This window comes from Scyliorhinus torazame, chromosome 14 (genome assembly GCF_047496885.1).
Source record: "Scyliorhinus torazame isolate Kashiwa2021f chromosome 14, sScyTor2.1, whole genome shotgun sequence".
Taxonomy (NCBI): domain Eukaryota; kingdom Metazoa; phylum Chordata; class Chondrichthyes; order Carcharhiniformes; family Scyliorhinidae; genus Scyliorhinus; species Scyliorhinus torazame.
The window spans coordinates 126273788-126301470 of NC_092720.1; the positions used below are offsets into that span (position 1 = coordinate 126273788).

General features: G+C 47.9%; 1 protein-coding gene across 3 annotated transcripts in view; it reads right to left on the minus strand.

The window, feature by feature from the left end:
- The window catches only part of LOC140390019 (septin-2), a 138210-nt gene that overhangs the window by 41537 nt on the left and 68990 nt on the right, over nucleotides 1–27683 (minus strand). For all 3 annotated transcript variants that reach the window (XM_072474845.1, XM_072474847.1, XM_072474846.1), the window contains 4 exons: nucleotides 24606–24692; nucleotides 23234–23357; nucleotides 15164–15298; nucleotides 12973–13090 (listed from right to left, as the gene is read on the minus strand). In XM_072474845.1, the coding sequence (XP_072330946.1) occupies nucleotides 12973–13090; nucleotides 15164–15298; nucleotides 23234–23357; nucleotides 24606–24692 (464 nt within the window). The remainder of the gene's footprint in view (nucleotides 1–12972; nucleotides 13091–15163; nucleotides 15299–23233; nucleotides 23358–24605; nucleotides 24693–27683) is intronic.

Below are 27683 nucleotides of genomic sequence, written 5' to 3' on the forward strand. Positions count from 1 at the left end.
GATGGTGCGCAAGTGGGTGATGGAGGGGGAGGGGGCTGCATGGAAGAGGCTGGAGACGGCGTCTTGCGAGGGCACGAGTCGGGAGGCGCTGGCAACGACCCTCAAAATCTGGGGGCAGTGGAGGCGGCACGGGGGGGGGGGGCCCTCGATGTGGACCCCAATACGGGGAAACCACCGGTTTGTCCCAGGGAGAATAGATGGAGGGTTTTCGGGTTGGCACAGGGCAGGGATAAGAAGGTTGGGGGAACCTGTTTGTGGATGGGAAGTTCGCGAGCCTGGGTGAGCTGGAGGAGAAGTATGGGCTCCGCCCAGGGAACACCTTTAGGTATCTACAGGCAAGGGCGTTTGCCAGGCGGCAGGTGGTGGAATTCCCGCTGCTGCCGCCACGCACGGGAGGAGGAGTTGGGGGAGGAGATCGAGGAGGGGACATGGGCAGATATACTTGGGAGGGTGAACTCTTCCTCATCGTGCGCGAGGCTCAGCCTCATACAGTTTAAGGTGCTACACAGGGCACACATGACCGGGACAAGGATGAGCCGTTTTTTTGGGGCGAGGACAGGTGTGTTTGGTGCTCAGGGAGCCCAGCAAACCACACCCATATGTTCTGGGCATGCCCAGCGCTGGAGAAGTTTTGGAAGGGCATAGCAAGGAAGGTGTCGAGGGTGGTAGGATCCAGGGTCAAATCGGGCTGGGGGCTCGCAATATTTGGGGTTGCAGGGGAGCCGGGTGTGCAGGAGGCGAAAGAGGCCGGTATTCTGGCCTTTGCGTCCCTGGTAGCCCGGCGAAGGATTCTTCTTCAGTGAAAGGATGCGAGGCCCCCAAGCGTGGTATCCTGGATCAACGATATGGCGGGGTTTATTAAATTGGAGGGGGGTGAAATTTGCATTAAGGGGATCGGTGCAAGGGCTTTTGAGGCAGTGGCAACCGTTCTTGGACTTCCTGGCGGAACGGTAGACAATGGTCAGCAGCAGCAGCAACCGGGGGGTCTATTTTATTTTTGTTTGTCTACACTGGGGGATCTGAGGCGGTGTATATATTTGCTGTGTGTTAATTTGGGTGTTAATTTATTATTTATGTATAGGGGGAGGGGGGTACGGGGTTGTTTTACTTTGTTTTGTATTTAATTCTATTGGGTTCCTTTTACATTTTGTTGTTGATATTTTGTGAAAACTTCAATAAAAATTATTTTAAAAAAAAAGTCTCATGTCTAACCTCCAGTGCAGGCGCTGCTTACTTTCTTTCCTAACCTGTAGGTCAACCCAGTGCGGGGCATGGTCTGAGATTGTGATCGGCGAGTACCCTGTGTCCACCACCCCCGACAGTAGAGCCCTGCTCAAAATAAAGAAATCAATCCGGGAGTACACTTTATGCACATGTGAGTAGAATGAGAACTCCTTCGCCCTCGGCTGCCCAAATCTCCATGGATCAGGATCGCGACCCATCCCTTCCTTAATCTAATCAGCTACTCGAAGGTGCGTCTCCTGTAACATTACCACGTCTGCCTTCAGTCCTCTCAAATGCGCAAACACGCGTGCACTCTTAACCGGCCCATTTAGCCCACATACGTTCATCCCCCCCCCCCCCCTTCGCCAATCAGCCATCACCTTTCTTGGGCCAGTCTCCAGACCGCGCCCCACACCTCCACCGGCCCGCCCCCAAGCAGCCTCCGCCCCCGACCTCCTCTGTCCCTCAGCAGAAGTCCCTCCCTCGGCAGAACATTCCTCACCCCCCCCCTCCCCAGTGACAGCACAATGTAAATCGACCCCTTCGATAAGCCTAACATCTGCTCACCCCCCCACTGCGCTTCCGTGAGCGAGCCCGCCCAGCTAGCTTGGTGGCCCCCACCCCTGGTGCCCGACATTCTCCCACCTATTGTTCCCTCCCCCGCCCCCGCTCGTACACATATATTCAAATGAAAAACATCCCAACAGAAATGCCCGACAAAAAAATGCAAAACAAAGAAAAGATTAAGCAGAAGTTCCAGCATCTAACAAACACACCTCCATTCTCCATCAGTGCAAATGTAAACTTACTCTCAGCTCTGCAACTGGCCCCAATCAATACAGAAGGCATGACAAATAGCATCCACAAAACATAAAAACAAGAAACTTTTTAAAACTTGAACATTGCAGCAAAGTTCAAAGTCCTCAATCTGCCATCAGTCCTTTCCTTTTCGCAAAGTCCAGCGCCTCCTTGGGCGACTCAAAATAAAAATGTTGCTCTTCATATGTGAGCCAGAGACGGGCCAGATACATCAGTCGGAACTTCACCTTTTTCTTTAACAGGGTCGACCGTATCTGGTTGAATCGCGCTCTTCCCCTGGCCACCTCTGCACTCAGGTCCTGATATATCCACAGGATACTGTTCTCCCGGGCAGCAAGGTGGCACAGTGGTTAGCATTGCTGCCTCACGGCGCCACGGTCGCAGGTTCGATCCCGGCTATGGGTCACTGTCCGTGTGGAGTTTGCACATTCTCCCCTTGTTTGTGTGGGTTCTCGCCCCCCACAACCCAAAGATGTGCAGGGTAGGTGGATGGGCCATGCTAAATTGCCCCTTAATTGGAAAAAATTTATTGATACTCTAAATTTATTTTTAAAAAGGATACTGTTCTCCCATTTACAGCTCAGTGTCCGCCTGACCCACTGTAAAATACGCACCTCTTCCAAATACCTGTGGAATCTCACCACCACTGCCCTCGGGGGGTCTCCCATTCACGGTTTCCTCGCGAGTGCTGTGAGCCCTGTCCACCTCCAAGGGTCGTGAGAACGTCCCATCCTCCAGCAGCTTCTCGAACATGCCCGCTATGTATAGAACATAGAACATAGAACAATACAGCGCAGTACAGGCCCTTCGGCCCACGATGTTGCACCGAAACAAAAGCCATCTAACCTACACTATGCCATTATCATCCATATGTTTATCCAATAAACTTTTAAATGCCCTCAATGTTGGCGAGTTCACTACTGTAGCAGGTAGGGCATTCCACGGCCTCACTACTCTTTGCGTAAAGAACCTACCTCTGACCTCTGTCCTATATCTATTACCCCTCAGTTTAAAGTTATGTCCCCTCGTGCCAGCCATTTCCATCCGCGGGAGAAGGCTCTCACTGTCCACGCTATCCAACCCCCTGATCATTTTGTATGCCTCTATTAAGTCTCCTCTTAACCTTCTTCTCTCCAACGAAAACAACCTCAAGTCCATCAGCCTTTCCTCATAAGATTTTCCCTCCATACCAGGCAACATCCTGGTAAATCTCCTCTGCACCCGCTCCAAAGCCTCCACGTCCTTCCTATAATGCGGTGACCAGAACTGTACGCAATACTCCAAATGCGGCCGTACCAGAGTTCTGTACAGCTGCAACATGACCTCCCGACTCCGGAACTCAATCCCTCTACCAATAAAGGCCAACACTCCATAGGCCTTCTTCACAACCCTATCAACCTGGGTGGCAACTTTCAGGGATCTATGTACATGGACACCTAGATCCCTCTGCTCATCCACACTTTCAAGAACTTTACCATTAGCCAAATATTCCGCATTCCTGTTATTCCTTCCAAAGTGAATCACCTCACACTTCTCTACATTAAACTCCATTTGCCACCTCTCAGCCCAGCTCTGCAGCTTATCTATATCCCTCTGTAACCTGCTACATCCTTCCACACTATTGACAACACCACCGACTTTAGTATCGTCTGCAAATTTACTCACCCACCCTTCTGCGCCTTCCTCTAGGTCATTGATAAAAATGACAAACAGCAACGGCCCCAGAACAGATCCTTGTGGTACTCCACTTGTGACTGTACTCCATTCTGAACATTTCCCATCAACCACCACCCTCTGTCTTCTTTCAGCTAGCCAATTTCTGATCCACATCTCTAAATCACCCTCAATCCCCAGCCTCCGTATTTTTTGCAATAGCCTACCGTGGGGAACCTTATCAAACGCTTTGCTGAAATCCATATACACCACATCAACTGCTCTACCCTCGTCTACCTGTTCAGTCACCTTCTCAAAGAACTCAATAAGGTTTGTGAGGCATGACCTACCCTTCACAAAGCCATGCTGACTATCCCTGATCATATTATTCCTATCTAGATGATTATAAATCGTGTCCCTTATAATCCCCTCCAAGACTTTACCCACTACAGACGTGAGGCTCACCGGTCTATAGTTGCCGGGGTTGTCTCTGCTCCCCTTTTTGAACAAAGGGACCACATTTGCTGTCCTCCAGTCCTCTGGCACTATTCCTGTAGCCAATGATGACATAAAAATCAAAGCCAAAGGTCCAGCAATCTCTTCCCTGGCCTCCCATAGAATCCTAGGATAAATCCCATCAGGTCCCGGGGACTTATCTATTTTCAGCCTGTCCAGAATTGCCAACACCTCTTCCCTACGTACCTCAATGCCATCTATTCTATTAGCCTGGGGCTCAGCATTCTCCTCCACGACATTATCTTTTTCCTGAGTGAATACTGACGAAAAATATTCATTTAGTATCTCGCCTATCTCTTCAGACTCCACACAATTTCCCATCCCTGTCCTTGACTGGTCCTACTCTTTCCCTAGTCATTCGCTTATTCCTGACATACCTATAGAAAGCTTTTGGGTTTTCCTTGATCCTTCCTGCCAAATACTTCTCATGTCCCCTCCTTGCTCGTCTTAGCTCTCTCTTTAGATCCTTCCTCGCTACCTTGTAACTATCCATCGCCCCAACCGAAACTTCACACTTCATCTTCACATAGGCCTTCTTCTTCCTCTTAACAAGAGATTCCACTTCCTTGGTAAACCACGGTTCCCTCGCTCGACGCCTTCCTCCCTGTCTGACCGGTACATACTTATCAAGAACACGCAGTAGCTGATCCTTGAACAAGCCCCACTTATCCAGTGTGCCCAACACTTGCAGCCTACTTCTCCACCTTATCCCCCCCCCAAGTCACGTCTAATGGCATCATAATTGCCCTTCCCCCAGCTATAACTCTTGCCCTGCGGTGTATACTTATCCCTTTCCATCATTAACGTAAACGTCACCGAATTGTGGTCACTGTCCCCAAAGTGCTCTCCTACCTCCAAATCCAACACCTGTGTATGCCCCAGCATCCACTCCTTCAAACCCCTCCGGGATCACGACGATCCTCAAGCTCTGCCGGCGGGACCTATTGTCTAGGCCCTCCACCTTTTCTGCTGGTCTCAGCATCCCCACTTCCAACTCCACCGCAGTTTGATGTTCCTCCTGCTCAGCCAGTGCCTTCTCTACTTTCTGGATCGCCCGATCTTGGGCATCCAGTCTAAGTACCAGTCGCGCAATTGATTCTTTAATTGGGTCCAAGCCTTCCTGCTTCTGTTTGGCGAAGCGCTCCTGGATAAATTGCATCAGCTGCTCAGTTGACCACTGGGTCGACATGCCAGGACTCCGGTCATCCGCTATGCTTTCTCCTGCTGCAGCTTCAGTCCAAGCCTTCTCCATTCGTCTGTTTCTGCCTTTGCGAGCATGTAAAATGGCTGACTCCCGATTAGAATGGCCAAACCCCGATGTAAAATGGCGAACGGAAGAGGCTGATGGGAAAATCAGCCAACAGGACTCAAACAGACAGCTACAGGTAAAACAGTGTATTCACCTCTGGAGAAGCCAGACCAAACCGATACCTGCGGCCATCAACATAACACCCCAGCCATCTGCATATTAAGCAGCAATCCCCGGGAACAATTGATACAAAATAGACACACAAAGCCAACCCAGACCTTCGGCGCCAGCAGGAGCTGACACAAAGAAAGGTAAACCACCCCTCGATCAAGGAATCGCTCCAGTATTGGAAACTATAGAACCAAGTGATTAGGACCAAGTCCAATCACTTGGAACCAGGTGCAAGGTCTGCCCCGAGAGGCGGGAAGCACCTGGGGACTATAAGAATAGGGGCCAAGTTCAAATCGACCCTTCTTCTCCTCTCCGCACCCTTCGAGACCCTTCTGCAAGAGAACGCAAGTTTTACTCCAACGATCGCTACCAGATAGACACTCCTGACTATCGACCTGTACCAGCTTTTGAATCCCGCAGGCTCAGAACCCATTTGAAAGGCTATTCGTTTCCCTGACCTGGTGGGCCATTTCCAAAGTTAAGTATTGGTCTGTTAGTTGTAGGAAGTAGCTTAGAGGTAGAATTAACGTACAAGTATTAATTGCTGTATATAATAAATGAGCGTTGATTTAACTCTTACTAAGCGGTGTGTTGGATTATTAATCATTACTCGGACTTGAACCACGTGGCGGTATCAGAAAGATACCTGGCGACTCAAGAGCAAAGGTGACAGAATTAGAGCAAATAAACTAAGGCTAAAACGAGCAACAACTTCTAGTCCGCCTCTCCATGCACCAGTACACAATTGCTTCTATCATCAATTTTCAAAATCAAGTCCGGTGAAAAATCAGGGGAAAAGGTCTAAAAGTCTGACCCGAGCAGGAGCCACCAAATGTGTGCCCTACTCATTCATAGGCGCCACCAGAAGTTGTTTTATTAATTTTGCCAAAATGGAAAATTTCATATTTTCCCACATTATACTCTATTTACCAAATTTTTGCCACTCACTTAACCTACCTACATCTTTTTGTAGACTGCTTATATCCTCTCGACAACTTTGTTCTGTCATCAACAAATTTGGCAACCATCCCATCATCCATGTGATTAATTGTAAATTGTAAACAGTTGAGGTTCTAGCACTGATCCCTGTGACACATCACTTGGTACATCTCGCCAACCTGAAAAAGACCTATTTCTGCCTACTCTCGGCTGGTTAGCCAGACAATCTTCTAACCATGTCAATATGTTACCCCATATACCATGAACTTTTATTCCCGGCATTAACCATTTTATCAAATGCTTTCTGGAAATTTAAGTATAGTACTTCCACTGGTACCCCTTGATCTATAGCACATATTACTTCTTCCAATAAAGTTGGTTAAACAGGATATCCCTTTCACAAAGCTATGTTGACTCTGCCTCATTACTGTGAACTTATCCAAGTGTCCTGCTACAGCTTCTTATTGACTTCCAAAATTTTCCATAGGACAGATGTAAATTTAACTGGCTTGTAGTGACCCACTTTCTGTCTATCTTCATTTTTGGATGAAGGAGTTACATTAGCTATCTTCCAATTTAATGCGACTTTCCCCAATCTAGAATTTGGAAAAATTGAAATCAATGCATCAACAATCTCGCTAGGTACATTTTTTTTTTTTTAAAAACGAGGAGAGGGTGGAGCGGCAAAGGATGATAGATGATAGATGGAAGTGGACAGGCGGTATGCAGGGATGCAGATCCAGTGCTTTTGGATAGAAGGAGGGAGGCTACAGGCTTGTTTTAATCGGTTGTCCACAAGGCAGCTCGCCAACTGAGGCAGTCAAGGGGAGCAGTTGGAGTATGGGGAGAAGGCCATACTTGTTGGCAGGACAACTTCGGAGAGAGGCGGCGGCAGGGGAAATTGTCCAGGTGCGGGATGAGACGGGGAAATTGGTGGTGGCTCCGTATCAGATCAACAGGGTGTTCGAGGAGAATTTGTACAGGTCGGAGCCACCAGGAGATGCAGGAATTCCTGGATGGTTTGGAATACCCGAGTTGCAGGGGGGTGGTGGTGGCTAGGGGAACAGGAGGTAAAGGAGGCAATTGAGAGGATGCAGTCGGGGAAGGTGGCAGGGCCGGATGGGTTCCCAGTGGAGTATTATAAGAAATTTAGGGACAAGTTGACACTGCTGATGGTGGGGTGTTTGAGGCGGCGATAGGGAAAAGGGGTGCTGCCATAGACTTTGGGGCAGGCCTCGATCTCCTTGCTGCTGAAGTATAAGGATCCAACAGAGGTCTATATCGTTATTGAATGGGGATGTGAAGATATTGCCGAAGGTGCTGGCGGCTTGGTTGGAGGGCCGTCTCCCAAAGGTGATAGGGGAGGACCAGACAAGGTTTGTGAAAGGGAAGCAGCTATTTTCGAATATTAGGAGGATGTTAAATGTGGTTATGACTCCGGCGGAGGGGGAGGGAGGGGGAGGTGGTGGTTGGGTTGGACGCAGAAAAGGCATTTGATCAGGTAGAGTGGGGGTTTTTGATGGCAGTGTTAGAGCGGTTTGGGATCGGGCCAAGATTTGTGGAGTGGGTACAGTTATTGCATAAGGAACCGAGGCAGAGTGTCCACACAAACAAGAAGAGTTTGGGGTATTTTGGGAGTGAGAAGGGAATAGGGTGTCTTGGTACACGGATGTTTATTATTGTATGGGTCAAGAGCCGAATGCGTCAATGGGGCGGGGGTATCCTGGAACTGCTCCGAATGATTGGGTTCTATTCGAGGTACAAGTTAAATTTGGACAAAGTGAACACTTTATGGTGTACCGCGCAGGGGCAGGAGGGTGGCATCCCGATTTAATTATCTTTGGGGGGGGGGGGGGGGGGGGGGTGTGCGCAGGTGGCCCAGGACTTTGGGGAGGGCTCCGTAGGTACAATCTTACTAGCTTGGTGGGGAGGGCAAAGGTGGGCTGGCATGGTTGGATGTCTTCCGCTCGTCACTGTTTATTTGGGGGGGGGGGGGGGGGGGGGGGCTTATTTGGGAAAGTATTTCATATAGAATTATAGAATTTACAGTGGAGAAGGAAGCCACTCGGCACATTGAGTCCGAACCGGCCAACCTGAACATCTTTGGACTTGTGGGAAGAAACCCACACAAACACAGAACATGCAGACTTCGCACAGACAGTGACCCAAGCTGGGAAATGAACCGGGGACCCTGCTGGTGGGTCCTGTTGGGGTGGAGGTCAGCTTCTCCGCCCTGTGCCTCGGCTTGGCAGGGGGCGGGGGAATCTGCTGGAATTTGTGACGCTCGAGAAGGTGAAGTTTGAGCTGAAGAGGGAGGGGCTGCGTATAATGTTTACTGTATATAGGTTGACCCTTGATTCATTTTTGGTTGTTTCTGTATTTGGAATGTAGGGGTGATGTTTGGGTTTGTATGTTCAAGGGAATGCTGGTTGGGGGATTGTATTGTATGCTTTATTGGTGGTTACCTGTGGTTTGTTGTGCATTTGATGAAAATGTGGAAAAGGAGGAGAAAACATTGAAAACGTTTAGTTCTTTGCGGTTCTGCATTTTCTGTCCAATCTTCTGACCTTCCACCTGTCTTTGTACAATATATGATTCATTTTTTAAAAGTTTGATACTTTCTGTAACCTTTCTAGTGAACCAGGGATGGTGTCTATCCCTGTACGTTTTCTTACTCATTGGAATGTATCTATTCTGTATAAGTGCTTATCCAATTCTCTTTCAAAAGCCATGATTGAATCTACCTCCAACATCCTTTTGAACAGTGTATTCCAGATTGTAACCTCTCACTATATATTTTTTAAAATCTCACATAACCTTTGATATTTAACACTTGTGTCTGGATTCTTGACTCATCCACCATTGGGGGCAGATTCTCCCCATCTACTCTACCCAGGTTCTTCATGATTTTGACCACCGTCAAATCTTCTCTCAAGATTCTCTTCTGCAAGAACAACCCCAGTTTTAACTGAGGGGCCTCATACCTGCAGCTCTTCTACAAAGCCGTAGCATCTTCTCCAAAGCCTTAGCATCCTTCCTAAAATGTGATGGCCGTGATTGACACACATTCCAGTTGAGGCTGAACCAGAATTTTATGACTGTTCAACTCAACTCCCTTGCTTATGTACTCTATGGCTCCATGTATATAAAACTCAAGATCGGTTCAGCAGTTTTACTACTTTCTCAACCTGCCCTGCCATCTTCAGGGATTTATGCACTTATACCCTCAGGTTTCTCTGTTCTGGAACTCCCTATGAAAATGTATCCATCACTTCATATTTTATTTTTTATTTGTTTACGGGATGTGGGCTTTGCTCGTTAGGCCAGCAATTATAGCCCATCCCTAGTTTCCCTTCAGAAGGTGGTAGTCAGTTGCCTTCTTAAAGTGCTGCAGTCCCCGAGGTGTAGGTACATCCTCAGTGCTGTTAGCGAGTTCTGGAATTTTGACCCAACGACAGTGAAGGAACAGCAATGCATTTTCAAGTGGGCGGCATGATAGCACAATGGTTAGCACTGTTGCTTCACAGCGTCAGGGTCCCAGGTTCGATTCCCGGCTTGGGTCACTGCCTGTGCGGAGTCTGCACGTTCTCCATGTGTCTGCGTGGGTTTCCTCTGGTTTCTTCCCACAAGTCCCGAAAGTCATGCTGTTAGGTGAATTGGACATCCTGAATTCTTCCTCTGTGTACCTGGCATCTGTTATACACACCTGCTACGATCCCCGTAGAGACTGAAATTGTGAACTTCCAGCTAATAGCTGAAAGAATGACGCATTAAGATTTCAGGTTCAGCCAGCTACTGCAACAAACAATTAGAAACTAGGGGCGGGATTCTACAACAATGGGGCTATGTCCCCACAGGGGCAGGAAAACCGGCGCCAACCACTCCGGCATCAACAGCCCCCGAAAGTGTGGAATTCTCACATTTCTCGGGGGCTAGGTTGACGCCGGAGTAGTTCCCCCATCTCCAGCCAGCGGTGAAGGGCCAGCACGAGTTTGCGCATCCGTGGAACGGCCGGTGTGATCCCACGCATGCGCGGACCAGCCGGCGTATTTCCGCGCATGCGCAGAACGGCCGGCGTATTTCCACGCTTATACAGAGCGGCCGGCGTATTTCCGCGCATGCGCAGGGGTTCCCTTCTCCGTGCCGGCCCCGGGCAATATGGCGGAGCCCTAAAAGGGGCCCGGAGCGGAGGAAAGAAGGACCCACACGGAACCAGCCCGCCCGCATTTCAGTAGGCCCCGATCGCAGGCCAGGTCACCGTGCCACCCCCCCCCGGGGATCGGATCGGATCTGACCACCCCTGCACATTTACCTGCCAGGTTCCGCTGTGTGTGAGGTGAGTAATTCACGCCGGTGGGACTGGGCAAAACTTTACCCCCACTCGGCCCATCGGGGCCCGGGAATCGCCAGGGGGGCCGCTGTCAACGGCCCCCGACCGGCGGGGCAGGAATCCCGCCGGCCCCCGAAAAACGGCACCGGAGAATAGGGCAGCCAGTGTCAGGGCGGGATTCGCACCTCCCCCAGAGACCGGGTCGGAGAAACCCGGCCCAGGTGTTTAGTTAATATCACCATCTTCGCAGGCAACTTCCAATTTAAATCTCAGAATAGCCTTCATGTTCTTATCCCAACCCAAATAAAAACACGTCATGTCACGTGTATACCATAACACTGTCGTTTAGATATTTCAGTTTCCTATAAGTAAACAAAGTGATTCTTAGTTCCTGAAGGTTTATTCCTCTTCATTTCTTTTCTTAGCCTGGTAACTTGCAATCGGAGAACAATCTTTCACAGTGAGGTTTTCTTTTTCCAAAGACTCTTCTTCTAGCCCAGCTTGGCAACTCTTTGAGCTTCTTTGTAACTCGCCACAGATTTGGGGCTTTTCAATCCAAGCACGACTTCCACCCACATACCTACATGCGGAACCAGAGAGCCATTTTTGGCCTCTAGCAGTTCTCTTTGACAGATCCAGGCAGACTCCGAATATTCCTAACAATATACTGGGAAAAGCTGTAACCTGATCTTTACAATGTTGTCCTCTGCATCCTTCCTCATGGCAACATGAATCACATGGCCCTAGTATCTCAGTAGAAATGCTAATTAATTATCCTTGAGAGCCTAACTCTTTCACCTTGAAATTAAATGGACAGTTTCGTGTACAACTGTTTACAACCAGGCATTCTCAACATTTTTCTGGGACTTGAGACTCAGTCCTCACTGGTAACACACAGGTTTCTGCCATTCTCCGCCTTTCACCTTCTTCCTACTAAAACAATCTTAAGCCTTCCTTTGATCTCGAACACCATCAAACCGCCCAGGTTTATTGTCAGTCAGACTTCAGAACAGATATCACCCCCTTCATTTTACCTTAAAACTCGAGACAGTCCCAAAACCCAATATTATAACCTCATATGCAACACCCCCTTTTTGTTTCATCTTACTCGAACTCATTCACACTTCAGGAGTTCTGATTTTGGTTGTTCTACCTTTCCCCATCATGGCAATGCACCTCAACCATACCAGGACCACCTCCCTTTTGTCTACCAATCTTTCGCTTCTAATTAACCCAGGATAAATTCATTCTCAACCTCCTGACTTCTAAAGGGAGGGCAAGATCTGGGGGTACATGTGCATAAAATATTGAAGATGGCAAGGCAAGTTTGAGATGGTTAAAAAGGCATCTCGATTCGAAGTTTCATAAATAGAGGCGTAGAGTACCAAAGCAAGGAAATTAAGGCGAACCTTCATGAAACAATGGTTCGGCCTCAACTGGAGTAGTGTGTCCGATTTTGGTCACCACACTTTAGGACAGATGTGAAGGCATTAGAGACAGTACAAAGAGCCACAAGAATGGTCCCAATGATGAGAGACTTCAGTTACATGTATCTCAGGCTGAACACAGACCAACCATACTTGCATATCCGTATGGCTTAATTCCAAGTCCAAGATTTCAGAAGTAGATTTCTGTTGAATGATCATTCACAACTGAAGAGCATGTCTCTAGAAAGCAAGTCTATTGAAATATGTTGCTGAAGGACACAAGCCTGTACATCTGATGTACATTAAGCTCCTGATTTAATAATATTCACTTGGAGCAGTTGCTAAATGTGTCAGGTATAAAGAGAAACAAAACAAGGCCAACTAAACTATTGAAGTAATGCCCACCCAGATTCATTTGCCTTCTTCGAGGTCTTGACATCCAGGGCAGCTCATGAATGGATGTTAAAGAGATACATGGAATAGCAGCGTTACCAAAAGACAAGTGACAGGAAGGGGATAACCCCAAGATTGTATGAGCTACCATTGCCATGTATCAAGTTTTCACTGGTAATACAGCCGTAAAACGTCTTAGCCTGAAATTTGAGTGATCCTCTAATTTTTCACGTACTGGTTACTGTGCCTACCCTTTTTTTGAGCCTCTCTCTTTCTTTCAGTGTAAGGGTGTCAGCCTTAGCAATGACAGGAACAACGTTCACTTTATTGTGTATAGCCTTCATGAACTCCACATCCAAGGGCTTGAGTCTAAAAAACCAAAAAAATACAATTTGATAAATTGGCGCACAACAGATCTGTGAGCAGTTAGGAGTTCATGGAATAAAAGCGATAGCAGCAACATGGTTACAAAAATGGCTGGACAGGAAACATGGTGAACAGTTGCTTTCTGGATTGGAGGTAGAGTTTGAGTGAGGCTCCCCAGGAGTCACTGTAGAAACCCTGCTCTTAATCTATATTAATTCATGGCACAATTTTAACATTTTTAATTATTCAAGTCTTGGAAATACTGTGAACTGAGAGGAGGGTAGTGTTAAACTTAAAAAGACAGATGGATGAAAATGGGCTAACAACTAAATAGTAGATGACATTTAATGCAGGAGACATGATGATTTTGGCAAGAAGAATGGGAAGAGACAAAATAAAATAAACTGCATGAATCTGAAGCAAGTGGGACCTGGAGGTATATGTGCACAAACTCTATGATTTGGCAGGGCAGATTAAGAGAGCAGTTAAGAAAGTATGTGGAATTCTGGGCTTTATAAATAGGAGCACAGAGTACAAAAGGAACAATCTCATCGTGAATCTTTATAAAACATTGGTTCGGTCTCAATTGAAGTACTGTGTCTAGTTCTGGCAAAGATATGAAGATATTAGAGAGGGTTAAGATTTACAAGAATGGTTTCAGTGTTGAGTAACTTCAGCTTGTAGATAGCTTGGAGAAGCTGCGGTTATTCTCCTTTTTAGAAGGAGGTTGAGAGGAGATTTTTTTCCAACGGTATTCAAAGTCACCAGGGGTAGATTGGGACAACCTACTCCCAATGGTGGAAGGATTGAAAATTAGAGAACGCCGATTTAAGATGAGTGGCAAAAGCAGCAACGGCAACACGGGACAAGTTTTTTTTTTTAAACCGAGTGGTTAAGATCTGGAATGTGCTTCCCGAGTGTGGTTGAGGCAGATTCAATCATACAATTTAAATTTAAAAAAATTAGAGTACCCAATTATTTATTTTTTCCCAATTAAGGGGCAATTTAGTGTGGCCAATCCACCTAACTTGCACATCTTTGGGTTGTGGGGGTGAAATCCACGCAGACACGGGGAGAATGTGCAAACTCCACACGGACAGCAACCCAGGGCCGGGATTCAAACCCAGATCCTCGGCACAGTGGTCCCAGTGCTAATCACTGCACCACGTGCCTCCCCAAGGCAGATTCAATCATGGCTTTCAAAAAAGGAATTGGATTACCGGAAGAGGAAACAATTGCAATATTACGAAGAAAAGGCAGGGGAGTGGCACTATGTGAATTGCTCTTGCACAGACACAACAGGCCGAGTGGCCTCTGTAATCATTCTATGATCCTATCCCAGATAATTGGAAGAGTTTGCTGACAGGCAATCTTGTGTATTATTTATTGGATTATAATTAAATAAGACAAACAGGATAGTTCAGATCGAGTGTGGTGGATTGAGAAGAGGGAGAGAAAGCAAATGTAGGGAAAATACCAAATATAAATAAATCATAAACACTGAATTTTGGAGATAGGGAACAGACTTTCATTCTCAGTTCAGGAAGCTTATTGACCCTAGAATCACCCCCCCAAAATGTTTGGTATTAGCCGTCATGGGCGGCACGGCAGCATAGTGGTCAGCACTGTTGCATCATAGCATCAGGGTCCTGGGTTCAATTCCCGTTTGGGTCACTGTCTGTGCACATTCTCCCAGTGTCTGCGTGTGTTTCCTCCGGGCGCTCCGGTTTCCTCCTACAAGTCCCGAAAGACGTGCCTGTTAGGTGAATTGGACATTCTGAATTCTCTGAACGGGTGCCGGAATGTGGCGACTAGGGAATTTTCACAGTAACTTCATTGCAGTGTTAATGTAAGCCTACTTGTGACAATCAAAATAATATAAATTGTAACTAGAGATTGGACACATCATTGCACACCACTTTAACCATCCAATTGGTAGCTCAGGCCAGTCAATAATTTGAAGCACAGAGAACACTGCAATGACTGTGTGCCACTCCTCTTTAATAATCACAGAATGGTCCCTGCAACAACTGACACCATATTATTTCATTACACTGAACAAGTAACCATGCTTACCCATGGCCGAAAGGAGAGATGAAATAAAAGCAGCAGTGGACCCGGTTATCAATAATGTGACGTCTATTCAATCCACTTTCATCATGCAGGTACCGCTCAAACTGCTCATCAATGTATGAAATAATTGTCTTAAAGCTGAGAAAGATCAGAAAAAACAATCAACAGGCTGGACTGGGACAAACAATCCTATAGTTTTACATGGTATCAGCTGGGGCGATTGAAAAATACTGCAGCAATTCTTCAAGCCTATACTCAGTAAGCCAGGCAGAGTTAATCCCAAATAATTTTTACTCCAGCAATCCCAGTGTTAAAGGTGTTACAGGTAGTACGGCCCATGGCAATGCCAATGTCTGCAAGGACTGAGAACTGCAATTGCACAGCAGCTGCCAGCCACTTAAGACTGGTGTGCACCACTGCACCTGCCATCCACTGAAGACTATGTGCCACTGTGCCTGCCAACCACCATAAGCATGTATCACCCGCTAAAACCAAAAAAAGGTCCACACCATTACATTCATCTGCTTGGGGTTCATGTTAGTTACAACCAATTACTTGTGTCCGCTATCCACAGAAGCAACAGGCCTGTGTAAGTCACAAGCATGTGCCCTTGCATTAACCAGACAATACCACCGTGAGAAACACTACCATTCGACGGCAGATGAGGCAGACTGCAAAGTCAAAAGATATGACATTCCAAAGATGATTATAATGCACTGGAACACGAAAACAGCAGAGATATGGCCATAGTTGTTTTTTTCAGATTCGGTATATGCCAGACTTTGAAGGACTGCTTTCACCTGTAAAAGGTTTCACCAAGAAGGAACTATAGGTGGTGTACACTTTTTCAGTCTAGCCCCTTCATCATTTCCACCAGCATCATCACAGCACTGCAGTCAGCTAACAGCAGAGTACAGGCACCATAGTTAGCCCATCGGGCTACAGCCTTCAGGCTGGATAACAATTAGTTAGCAATCCTACCTGCCAGATAAAAATAGATATAAAATTTCAAGAGCCCTCTCCTGACTCGACATCCGAGATTGGCTTCATGTAATCATATCACGCTGCTTCTCAAAATCACTGAAAGGGTTTAGTGTATTCTGCTTAGAATGAAATTACCCATTGACATTTGCCACTCTATATGGAATTTTTTCTTAAAACTTATCATGTTTCTGATTACGATGGTATTTCTGTTGGTAACTCAGCTGATGGACTGCCTCTGCCCCAGTGCACTGGAGGAAAGTATAAGCCCCATGCACGAATCACTGGAATTTCAATTGCATTTTAATTGCATATTGTGTTCATTAACTGGGTTTCCCTTGAGTACACATGGCGACACAATTACAAGCTTGGAATGTTCTCTGCAAATAAATGTAAGACTGAGTAAAAGGTTTGTACCATTCCTATCCTTCACCAATTGGCTGTCAGGAGATGAACAGCGACTTCCGGTTGCGGCTATGCCTAGGTTCGGCAGCTCCTGCCGGGAACGGACTTTTGGGCTTTCTAGAGGGGCCCCAACGGCAATTGTTCGAGGCTTCCAATGTAGGAAGGTGACAGCAAGGTCCCCCCGACATTATATGGATTGGACCAGGAGTGGAGCGGTGAAAAAAGTGATCTTGGAGCAGCGAAAAGTGCGAGGGAGGAAAAACAAGATGGCGGCAGGTGGAGACCAAGCAGCAGGGGTTTCTTTAACGCCGCTTTGAGGAGCTGAAAACCGAAATGCTGGCGCCAATGAAGGCGTCGATTGAGAAGCTAGTGGAGGCCCAGAAGGCCCAAGGGGCGGCGATCCGGAAGGTGCGGCAAAAAGCCTCGGAGAACGAGGATGAGATCTTGGGCCTGGCGGTGAAGGTGGAGGCGCACGAGGCGCTGCACAAGAGGTAGGCGGAAAGATTTGAGGACCTGGAGAATAGGTCGAGGAGGAAGAATGTTCGGATTCTGGCTCTACCTGAAGGAGTGGAGGGGCCCGATGCTGGGGCATATGTGAGCACGATGCTCAATTCGCTGATGGGTGCGGGAGCCTTCCCGAGGCCCCTGGAGTTAGAAGGCGGGTCCTAGCGAGGAGACCCAAGGCTAACGAGCCACCAAGGGCTGTAGTGGTGAGGTTTCACCGCTGTATGGACAGAGAGTGTGTCCTGAGATGGGCCAAGAAAGAGCGGAGCAGCAGGTGGGAGAACACGGAGATTCAAATCTACCAGGATTTGAGTGCAGAGGTGGCTACGAAGAGAGCTGGTTTCAATCGGGCCAAGGCAGTGCTCCATCGGAAGGGGGTGAAGTTCGGTATGCTGCAGCCAGCGCGATTGTGGGTGTTCGCACACTTAAAGGGACTGAAGGCATGTGGTTATGCTCCAGGAGACACATTTGAAGGTGGCAGATCAGGTTAGGCAGAGAAAGGGATGGGTAGGACAGGTATTCCATTCAGGGCTGGATGCGAAGAACAGAGGGGTTGCAATACTGGCGGGGAAGCGGGTGTTGTTTGAGGCAATGAATATTGTAGTGGATAATGGAGGTTGATATGTGATGGTGAGCGGTAGGTTGCAGGGGGCGCGGGTGGTACTGGTAAACGTATATGCCCCAAACTGGGATGATGCCGGATTTATGAAGCGCATGCTGGGTCGGATTCCGGACCTGGAGGTAGGAAGCTTGATAATGGGGGGGGGGGGAATTTCAACATGGTGCTGGACCCAGCACTGGATCGCTCTAGGTCCAAGACGGGTAAGAGGCCAGCTGCGGCCAAGGTGCTTACGGGGTTTAATGGACCAGATTTTTTTGGGGGGGGGGGGGGGGAGAAAGAGTGGATCCATGGAGGTTTGTCAGGCTTTTGGCCAGGGAATTTTCATTCTTTTCCCACGTCCATAGAGCCTACTCCCAGGTAGATTTTTTTATTCTGAGTAGGGCACGAATCCAGACAGTGGAGGGAACGGAGTATTCGGCCATAGCCATCTCAGACCACGCCCCGCACTGGGTGGAGCTGGAGTTAGGAGAGGCGAGGGACCAGCGCCCGCTGTGGCATCTTGATGTGGGATTATTGGCGGATGAGGTGGTGTGCGGGCGGGTGCGGGGATGCATTGAAAGATATTTGGAGACCAACGACAACGGGGAGGTGCAGGTGGGGGTAGTATGGGAAGCGCGGAAGGCGGTGGTCAGGGGAGAGATAATCTCCATCAGGACCCACAGGGAGAAGAGAGGGGGCAGGGAGAGGGAGAGGTTGGTGGGGGAGATTTCAAGTGTGGACAGGAGATATGCAGAGGCCCCCGAGGAGGGACTACTCGGGGAGCGGTGGAACCTCCAGACGGAGTTTGACCTGTTGACCACAGGGAAAGCAGAGGCAGAGGAGGAAAGCGCAGGGGGCGACGTAAGAGTATGGGGAGAAGGCGAGCCGGATGCTGGCACACCAGCTTCGTAAGAGAGAGGCAGTGAGGGAGATAGGTGGAGTTAAGGACAGCGGGGGGAATACGGTGTGGAGTGCGGTGAGAATAAACAAGATATTTATGGGGTTCTATACAGATCTGAGCCCCCAGCGGGGGAAGAGGGGTTGCGACGATTTTTGGATCAGCTGAGCTTCCCGGGGGTGGAGGAGCAGGAGGTGGCTGGTTTAGGGGCGCCAATTGGGCTGGAGGAGCTGGTTAAAGGATTGGGGCGCATGCAAGCGGGGAAGGCCCCGGAGCCAGATGGGTTCCCGGTCGAGTTTTACAGGAAATACTTGGACCTGCTAGGCCCATTGATAGTGAGGACTTTCAATAAGGCAAGGGAGGGGGGGGGACCTTTCCCCCGATAATGTCCGGGGCGCTGATCTCTCTGATCCTGAAGCGGGACAAGGACCCACTGCAATGTGGGTCGTATAGACCGATCTCGCTCCTCAATGTGGATGCTAAGTTGCTGGCAAATGTGCTAGCTACGAGAATTTAGGACTGTGTCCCGGGGGTGATACACGAGGGCCAGACGGGATTTGTAAAGGGCGGGCAGATAAACACTAATGTGCGGAGGCTCCTCAATGCGATTATGATGCCCTCAGTGGAGGGAGAAGCAGAGGTAGTGGCAGCTATGGACGTGGAGAAGGCCTTCGACCGGGTGGAGTGGGAGTATCTTTGGGAAGTGCTGCGGAGGTTTGGGTTCGGAGAGGGGTTCATCAGCAGGGTCAGATTGCTATATAGTGGCGAGTGTGGCTACGAATCGGCGGAGGTCGGAGTACTTTCGGCTGTACCGAGGGACGAGGCAGGGGTACCCCCTGTCCCCCTTGTTGTTTGCATTGGCAATTGAGCCTCTGGCCATGGCACTAAGGGAGTCCAGGAAATGGAGGGGACTGGTCCGAAGGGGTGAGGAACATCAGGTGTCGCTGTATGCGGACGACCTGTTGCTGTATGCGGCAGATCCAGTGGAGGGGGTGGTGGAGGTCATGCGGATCCTAAGGGAGTTTGGGGACTTCTCGGGGACTAAGCTCAATGTAGGGAAAAGTGAGATCTTTGTGGTGCATCCAGGGGACCAGGGAAAAGAGATAGATGACCTACCGTTGAATTAGGCGGAAAGGAGCTTTCGGTACTTAGGGATCCAAGTTGCTGGGAGTTGGGGGGCCCTGCACAAGCTCAATTTGACGCGGTTGGTAGAGCAGATGGAGGAGGATTTCAAAAGATGGGATGCGCTGCCACTCTCGCTAGCGGGCAGGGTGCAGTCGGTTAAAATGACAGTCCTCCCGAGGTTTCTCTTTGTGTTCCAGTGCCTTCCCATTATGATTCCCAAGGCCTTTTTCAAACGGGTAAGTAGGAGCATCATGGGTTTTGTGTGGTCAAATAAGACCCCAAGGGTAAAGAGGGTGTTTCTGGAGCGTAGTAGGGACAGGGAGGGCTGGCGCTGCCGAATTTGTGCGGCTAGTACTGGGCTGCCAACGTGGCTATGATCCGTAAGTGGGTAATGGAGGGAGGGGGGCGCGTGGAAGAGGTTAGAGATGGCGTCCATGTGTGGGCACGAGCTGGAGGGCGCTGGCAATGGCACCGCTGCCGCTCTCGCCAACAAGGTACACCACGAGTCCGGTGGCGGCGGCGACGTTGAAGATCTGGGGGCAGTGGAGACGACACAGGAGCGAGGTTTGGTCCCCGATTCGGGAGAATCATCGGTTCGTCCCGGGAAGGATGGATGGGGGGGTTTCGGAGCTGGCATCGGGCAGGGATTAGAAGAATGGGGGACCTGTTTAATGATGGGACGTTTGCGAGCCTAGGGGCGCTGGAGGAGAAGTTTGGGTTACCCCCGGGAAATGCTTTCAGGTATATGCAAGTGAGGGCATTTGTGAGGCGGCAGGTGAGGGAATTCCCGCTGCTCCCGGCACAGGGGATTCAGGACAGGGTGATTTTGGGTGTATGGGTTGGGGAAGGCAAGGTCTCGGCGATCTACCAGGAGCTGAAAGAGGAGGAGGCGGCCTCGGTAGCAGAGTTAAAGGGCAAGTGGGAGGAGGAGCTTGGGGAGGAGATAGATGAGGTCTGTGAGCTGATGCCCCGAGTAGGGTTAATTCTTCCTCCTCTTGCGCCAGGCTCAGCCTAATACAATTCAAGGTTACTCAGAGCCCATATGACAGGGGCGAGGTTGAGTAGGTTCTTTGGGGTGGAGGACAGATGTGGGAGGTGCTCAGGAAGCCCGGCGAATCACGTCCACATGTTCTGGTCGTGCCCGGCACTGGATGGGTTTGAGGGGTTTCGCGAGGACTATGTCCAAGGTGGTGAAAATCCAGGTCAAGCAGAGTTGGGGGTTGGCACTATTTGGGGTATCGGAGGCAAAAGAGGCCGGTATCCTGGCCTTTGCGTCCCTGGTAGCCCGGCGGAGGATCTTGCTAGTATGGTAGGACGCGAAACCCCCCCGTGTGGAAGCCTGGATAAATTACATGGCAGGGTTCTTTAAGCTGGAGAGGATAAAGTTTGCCTTACGAGGGTCTGTGCAGGGGTTCTTCAGGCGGTGGCAACCGTTCCTAGACTATATCACGGAGCGTTAGGAGGAGGTCAGCAGCAGCAGCAGCCCAAGGGCGGGGTGGGGGGGGGTCTCTTTCAGGGGGGTGAATTCGGGTGGGTGGGGGGCTTCCCTATGGGTACCTTGGAATGTCATATGGGGGGGTTACTGTATATGGGGAAACCCAATGTATAAGTGTTGTATAATTTTTGACTGTTGGGTTTGTGTTTCTTTCTTTTTGTTATTGGGGGGGGGGGGGGGGGGGGTTGCTAAAATTCTGTTGGAAAATTTGAATAAACATATTTTTTTTTTTTTTTAAAAAAGGAGATGAACAGCAGGAGTTGATATCATTGAACATCTGAGGGCAGGTAAGATTTGGGCCAGGCATAAAAGTGAGTTAGCTCAGGTGGTCTGTAATGAGCAATATTTCACCATACTAATTTCTTTATAAACTGCAAGAAAGGAAAAATACAGTTTGTTACGACACCCTTGGCGAGTGCACAATCAATTCCAGACCCACATGCCCCAGAGCACCAACACAAGTGCATTAACCAATAATTTGTAAACGGTTTCTGAGATCTTTGGCCCTTGACTGTTCCAATGACTTACGGGCACCAGAAAGTGAAATAGAGATAAGGCATGCAATACTGATAACAGAATATCAGCCAGCTACTCTACCCTTTTACCGTCCCACCCGCACAATACTGACCGAGAGGGAGGGGAAGGAGAAAAATAGAAATTAAAAAGATGAGGTGTCCTTGCTCCAAAGGTTGACATTGTTGCAGCTAGCTGCCCTCCCAGGATATGGAGTGATTGAAACCACCCGTTGGATCGTAATGAGGATCTTCTGGCAGCAGCATTGTCAGAACTTCCAGGCTGTAGGATTCCCTCTAGGGAATCACTCTTATTAATCTGGGCAGTCACTCCTAAAGGACAGCATGAGGCCTGTGTAATTCTTATTTGTGTTCAACTCAGAATGTTTAAAAGCCTTTCTAAGAACAGAGTTCCCCACATGAGATTTCAGAAAGGGTTTTTCAAAAACTGACCCTGCCTGCAGCAGATGCTGGACTGGATTTCTTTGCGACTCAAACGGGCTGTGCAGAAAGTAAGCTCTTTACTCAGGACCTTCAGAAATAATCCATCGGTGTGAGAGAAATAAGAGCTGTGACCCTCCTAGCTTCTGTTCAAAACTAATCTAAAAGCAAGATGAAGCCCCTCTGCCTTTGCAGACCATTCCAGAATGATCAGCACCCAATCATAAGTTATCAGCTAAACCCCAGAAATCTGGAAGAGTCCTTGGCTGACAGCCAAATCCATCAAGAGGTGTTAGACCAAACAGCATACGCTGGTGTGTCCTTTTATAAATTAAAGGTAAAGTCCATCTTAAAGGCATAGGTCCCCATTAATTGTCCAGTATAAAATTATTTTTCTTTTTTATTAATTTAGGGTCCCCAATTCCCCCCCCCCCCCCCCGCACTCAAGGGGCACTTTAGCGTGGCCAATTCACCTACCCTGCACATTGTGCATCATGGGGGTGAGACCCACGCAGACACGGGAAAAATGTGCAAACTCCACATGGACAGTGATCCGGGGTCAGGATCAAACCCGGGTCCTCAGCGCATTAGGCAGCAGTGTAACCACTGTGCCACTTTGCTGCCCCTGTCCAGGTACAAAATTATAAAAGCAGAATAACAAATTAAAAGGAGAAAACGAAGGACAGACAGGGATCAACAGGAAGATCCTTACAAGTACATGGCAATAACCTTAATATGACGTGTTTTTCATTAAACAATTGTGACAAGTAGCGTGTATTTTAGGACTACACAAAAGATTGGAGAAGTACAGAAACACATTGCCATTCATAATCAGTACTGGAGGGAACGACCTGTCAATGTGTGAAAAACTGCAGTGTTCAGCAGGCTGGCTAGATTAACATAAATGGCAAACGCAGCTCAATGTAAAAAAAATGCAAGTGCAGTAATTTTGGAAAGGAACATGTGAAATAGATTAGCAGAGATATACACAAGTCACTAAAAGGGGCAGCAAGTGCTCATAGGTATAGACTTTTATGACACCTGCAGAACTGCTCAGCTAACAAAACATTGGAATCCAAAATTTAAACAAGCCCCATACAGGCGAACATACCAATCCTGGCTGTTTATTGCATCCCCATATCCTGGAGTGTCAACTACAGTCAGACGCAGCTTCACGCCACGTTCTTCAATCTCCACGGTCGAAGCCTCAATCTGGACCGTTCTTTCAATTTTCTCTGGAGAAAAAAAAACCCAAGTGAGATCAAATTGGCATTTTACCAACCATACAATTTGGACTTTTCCACTTCGCGAATCACTTGGCAATTTCCCTGGGTAAAGATTCTGCTTAATCATCAGCTCCAAGGTTGGACAGAGGTCTGCGCTGGAGTCCTCAAACACTTGCAACAACCACAGGTAGGTCCAAAAGTGACCTAATTGGGAAAAGCGAGGGTGCCTTGCAAGTACATACTTGCACCCAACCTCAATGTCACCCCAAATATCACAGCTGGCAACAGTAACCAGGCAAAGCACAATGGGTACAAGCCCACATTCCGTTTTTCTATAGCGCAGGATACTACACATGGGTCAGTTTGGGCTGATAAATTTCACTACTCCCTGCAATATCTGTACCACTAATTCAAGATAGGTACAACAACTGGGGTGGGGTTACTGGGTTATGGGGATAGGGTGGAGATATGGGCTTGGGTAGGGAGCTCTTTCAAAGAGCCGGTGCAGGCTCGATGGGCTGAATGGCCTCCTTCTGCACTGTAAATTCTATGATTCTATGAACTCTTTCGCTCTCAACAGACTGTTTTATGTTTATTCTAAACCCCAAAATAAGTCAGATAGCCATGCAAAAACTTGAGACCTCAGCCATGTGAGAGAAGAGGAAAAATGGCAAACGGTCTGAATACAGAATTTCAGGAAAGCAGCAACAGAATATTTCATAAGGACAAGTGAGGATCATATATTTCAAAACTCTACATATCAGAAATTCTGGAGGGTTAACATAGCATTCAGCCATTCTAGACCGTGGTCCAAAAGACAAGGACCATGATATGTCCTGCAATTTCAGAGAAGCCAATGTTTTTAGGGCTTACCCAATCCAAAGTGAGTTCTCCACCCCAAAATGAGGCCAACAGGTTAGCTCACAATGGCTAGAAATATTCATCCCTTCTCTGTGCCAAAATGAAGACTTGCACTCAAATCATGTCACGAAAGCACACATTTGACTTGCTTCTGCTTGGAACGGAAATACTAAGCAATAGACTAATTGATCACAACTTACCCTGCCAGCAGTGATGTACCCATTGACCCCAACAGTCATGACAGCTAATGAACAGAGCCCCATCCCCTACAAACTGACATTAAACAAGATGTCACATCTGCAACCCACATTTCTCCCACCTCAAGCGCTAATGTTTATGCTTGTTTAAGAACAGTGATTTAAAAAACATATATCCCCGCAACCCCCAGCACCTTACCTGCAGCTCCAGGGATAACTCGCTCAGGGTAGAGGTCAGTCAGGAAGAGGCTGTTAATTAAAGTTGATTTGCCCAGGCCAGACTCACCTGCATAGAAAACAGTTACATTAAGTAGACTAGCCTTCTACATTAACTAATGATTTGACTTCTGATATCAACTGTTGGGAAAATTAAGATTTCCAACTTTATCCAGTTTGACGGAAGAAATTAAGCTCCTGACAATTTACAGTAGACAACATACATGCATTCAAATATACAAATAGAAGAGTTAGGACCAGTAGTCCAGTGGGCTAGTCGAGCCTACTCAGTTATTTCAATAAGATCATGGTTGTTCTGATTTTAACCTCTGCTTCACGTTCCTCCCTACCCCTGATAACCTTTCACCCCTTTGCTCATCAAGAATGTATCTAGCTCTGTCTTGAAAATAATCAAAAGCTTGGCCATCGCTGAGGAACAGAATTCCAAAGACTCAGGAACCTCAGAAAAAGGTTTATCATCATCACTGGCTTAAACGAGCAAACCCCCTTTTTCTTCACTTCCAGAAACAAGCTCAAATTCTAAAATTGCAATTATGTTGGGCAGCATGCACTGCAGTATAAAAACTGCTGGCTGTTTTCAAATCCAAGTCAGTCCAGGTGGAGCCACTTAATGGTGAATGGAAGATCCAGTATCAAATCCATATGCTGTACTCCTAATGGCCATAACTGACAAGACTCGATTAAACATATTATAGAATGAAGCCTATGTTATACCAAACCTTAAGGAACTGTTCAGTGGGAGTGACAGAGTGTCCAAAAAGGAATGACCATTTTTTTTCTTTATATACAACTGATGATATTGCTTGGTGATTTCTTCTTCCGATGCCTAGTGATTAGAACATAGAACAATACAGCGCAGTACAGGCCCTTCGGCCCATGATGTTGCACCGAAACAAAAGCCATCTAACCTACACTATGCCATTATCATCCATATGTTTATCCAATAAACTTTTAAATGCCCTCAATGTTGGCGAGTTCACTACTGTAGCAGGTAGGGCATTCCACGGCCTCACTACTCTTTGCGTAAAGAACCTACCTCTGACCTCTGTCCTATATCTATTACCCCTCAGTTTAAAGTTATGTCCCCTCGTGCCAGCCATTTCCATCCGCGGGAGAAGGCTCTCACTGTCCACGCTATCCAACCCCCTGATCATTTTGTATGCCTCTATTAAGTCTCCTCTTAACCTTCTTCTCTCCAACGAAAACAACCTCAAGTCCATCAGCCTTTCCTCATAAGATTTTCCCTCCATACCAGGCAACATCCTGGTAAATCTCCTCTGAACCCGCTCCAAAGCCTCCACGTCCTTCCTATAATGCGGTGACCAGAACTGTACGCAATACTCCAAATGCGGCCGTACCAGAGTTCTGTACAGCTGCAACATGACCTCCCGACTCCGGAACTCAATCCCTCTACCAATAAAGGCCAACACTCCATAGGCCTTCTTCACAACCCTATCAACCTGGGTGGCAACTTTCAGGGATCTATGTACATGGACACCTAGATCCCTCTGCTCATCCACACTTAAGAACTTTACCATTAGCCAAATATTCCGCATTCCTGTTATTCCTTCCAAAGTGAATCACCTCACACTTCTCTACATTAAACTCCATTTGCCACCTCTCAGCCCAGCTCTGCAGCTTATCTATATCCCTCTGTAACCTGCTACATCCTTCCACACTATCGACAACACCACCGACTTTAGTATAGTCTGCAAATTTACTCACCCACCCTTCTGCGCCTTCCTCTAGGTCATTGATAAAAATGACAAACAGCAACGGCCCCAGAACAGATCCTTGTGGTACTCCACTTGTGACTGTACTCCATTCTGAACATTTCCCATCAACCACCACCCTCTGTCTTCTTTCAGCTAGCCAATTTCTGATCCACATCTCTAAATCACCCTCAATCCCCAGCCTCCGTATTTTTTGCAATAGCCTACCGTGGGGAACCTTATCAAACGCTTTGCTGAAATCCATATACACCACATCAACTGCTCTACCTTCGTCTACCTGTTCAGTCACCTTCTCAAAGAACTCAATAAGGTTTGTGAGGCATGACCTACCCTTCACAAAGCCATGCTGAATATCCCTGATCATATTATTCCTATCTAGATGATTATAAATCTTGTCTCTTATAATCCCCTCCAAGACTTTACCCACTACAGACGTGAGGCTCACCGGTCTATAGTTGCCGGGGTTGTCTCTGCTCCCCTTTTTGAACAAAGGGACCACATTTGCTGTCCTCCAGTCCTCTGGCATTATTCCTGTAGCCAATGATGACATAAAAATCAAAGCCAAAGGTCCAGCAATCTCTTCCCTGGCCTCCCAGAGAATCCTAGGATAAATCCTATCAGGTCCCGGGGACTCATCTATTTTCAGCCTGTCCAGAATTGCCAACACCTCGTCCCTACGTACCTCAATGCCATCTATTCTATTAGCTTGGGGCTCTGCATTCTCCTCCACAACATTATCTTTTTCCTGAGTGAATACTGACAAAAAATATTCATTTAGTATCTCGCCTATCTCTTCAGACTCGACACACAATTTCCCATCCCTGTCCTTGACTGGTCCTACTCTTTCCCTAGTCATTCGCTTATTCCTGACATACCTATAGAAAGCTTTTGGGTTTTCCTTGATCCTTCCTGCCAAATACTTCTCATGTCCCCTCCTTGCTCTTCTTAGCTCTCTCTTTAGATCCTTCCTCGCTACCTTGTAACTATCCATCACCCCAACTGAAACGTCACACCTCATCTTCACATAGGCCTCCTTCTTCCTCTTAACAAGAGATTCTACTTCTTTGGTAAACCACGGTTCCCTCGCTCTACGCCTTCCTCCCTGCCTGACTGGTACATACTTATCAAGAACACGCAGTAGCTGATCCTTGAACAAGCCCCACTTGTCCAGTGTGCCCAACACTTGCAGCCTACTTCTCCACCTTATCCCCCCCAAGTCACGTCTAATGGCATCATAATTGCCCTTCCCCCAGCTATAACTCTTGCCCTGTGGTGTATACTTATCCCTTTCCATCATTAACGTAAAC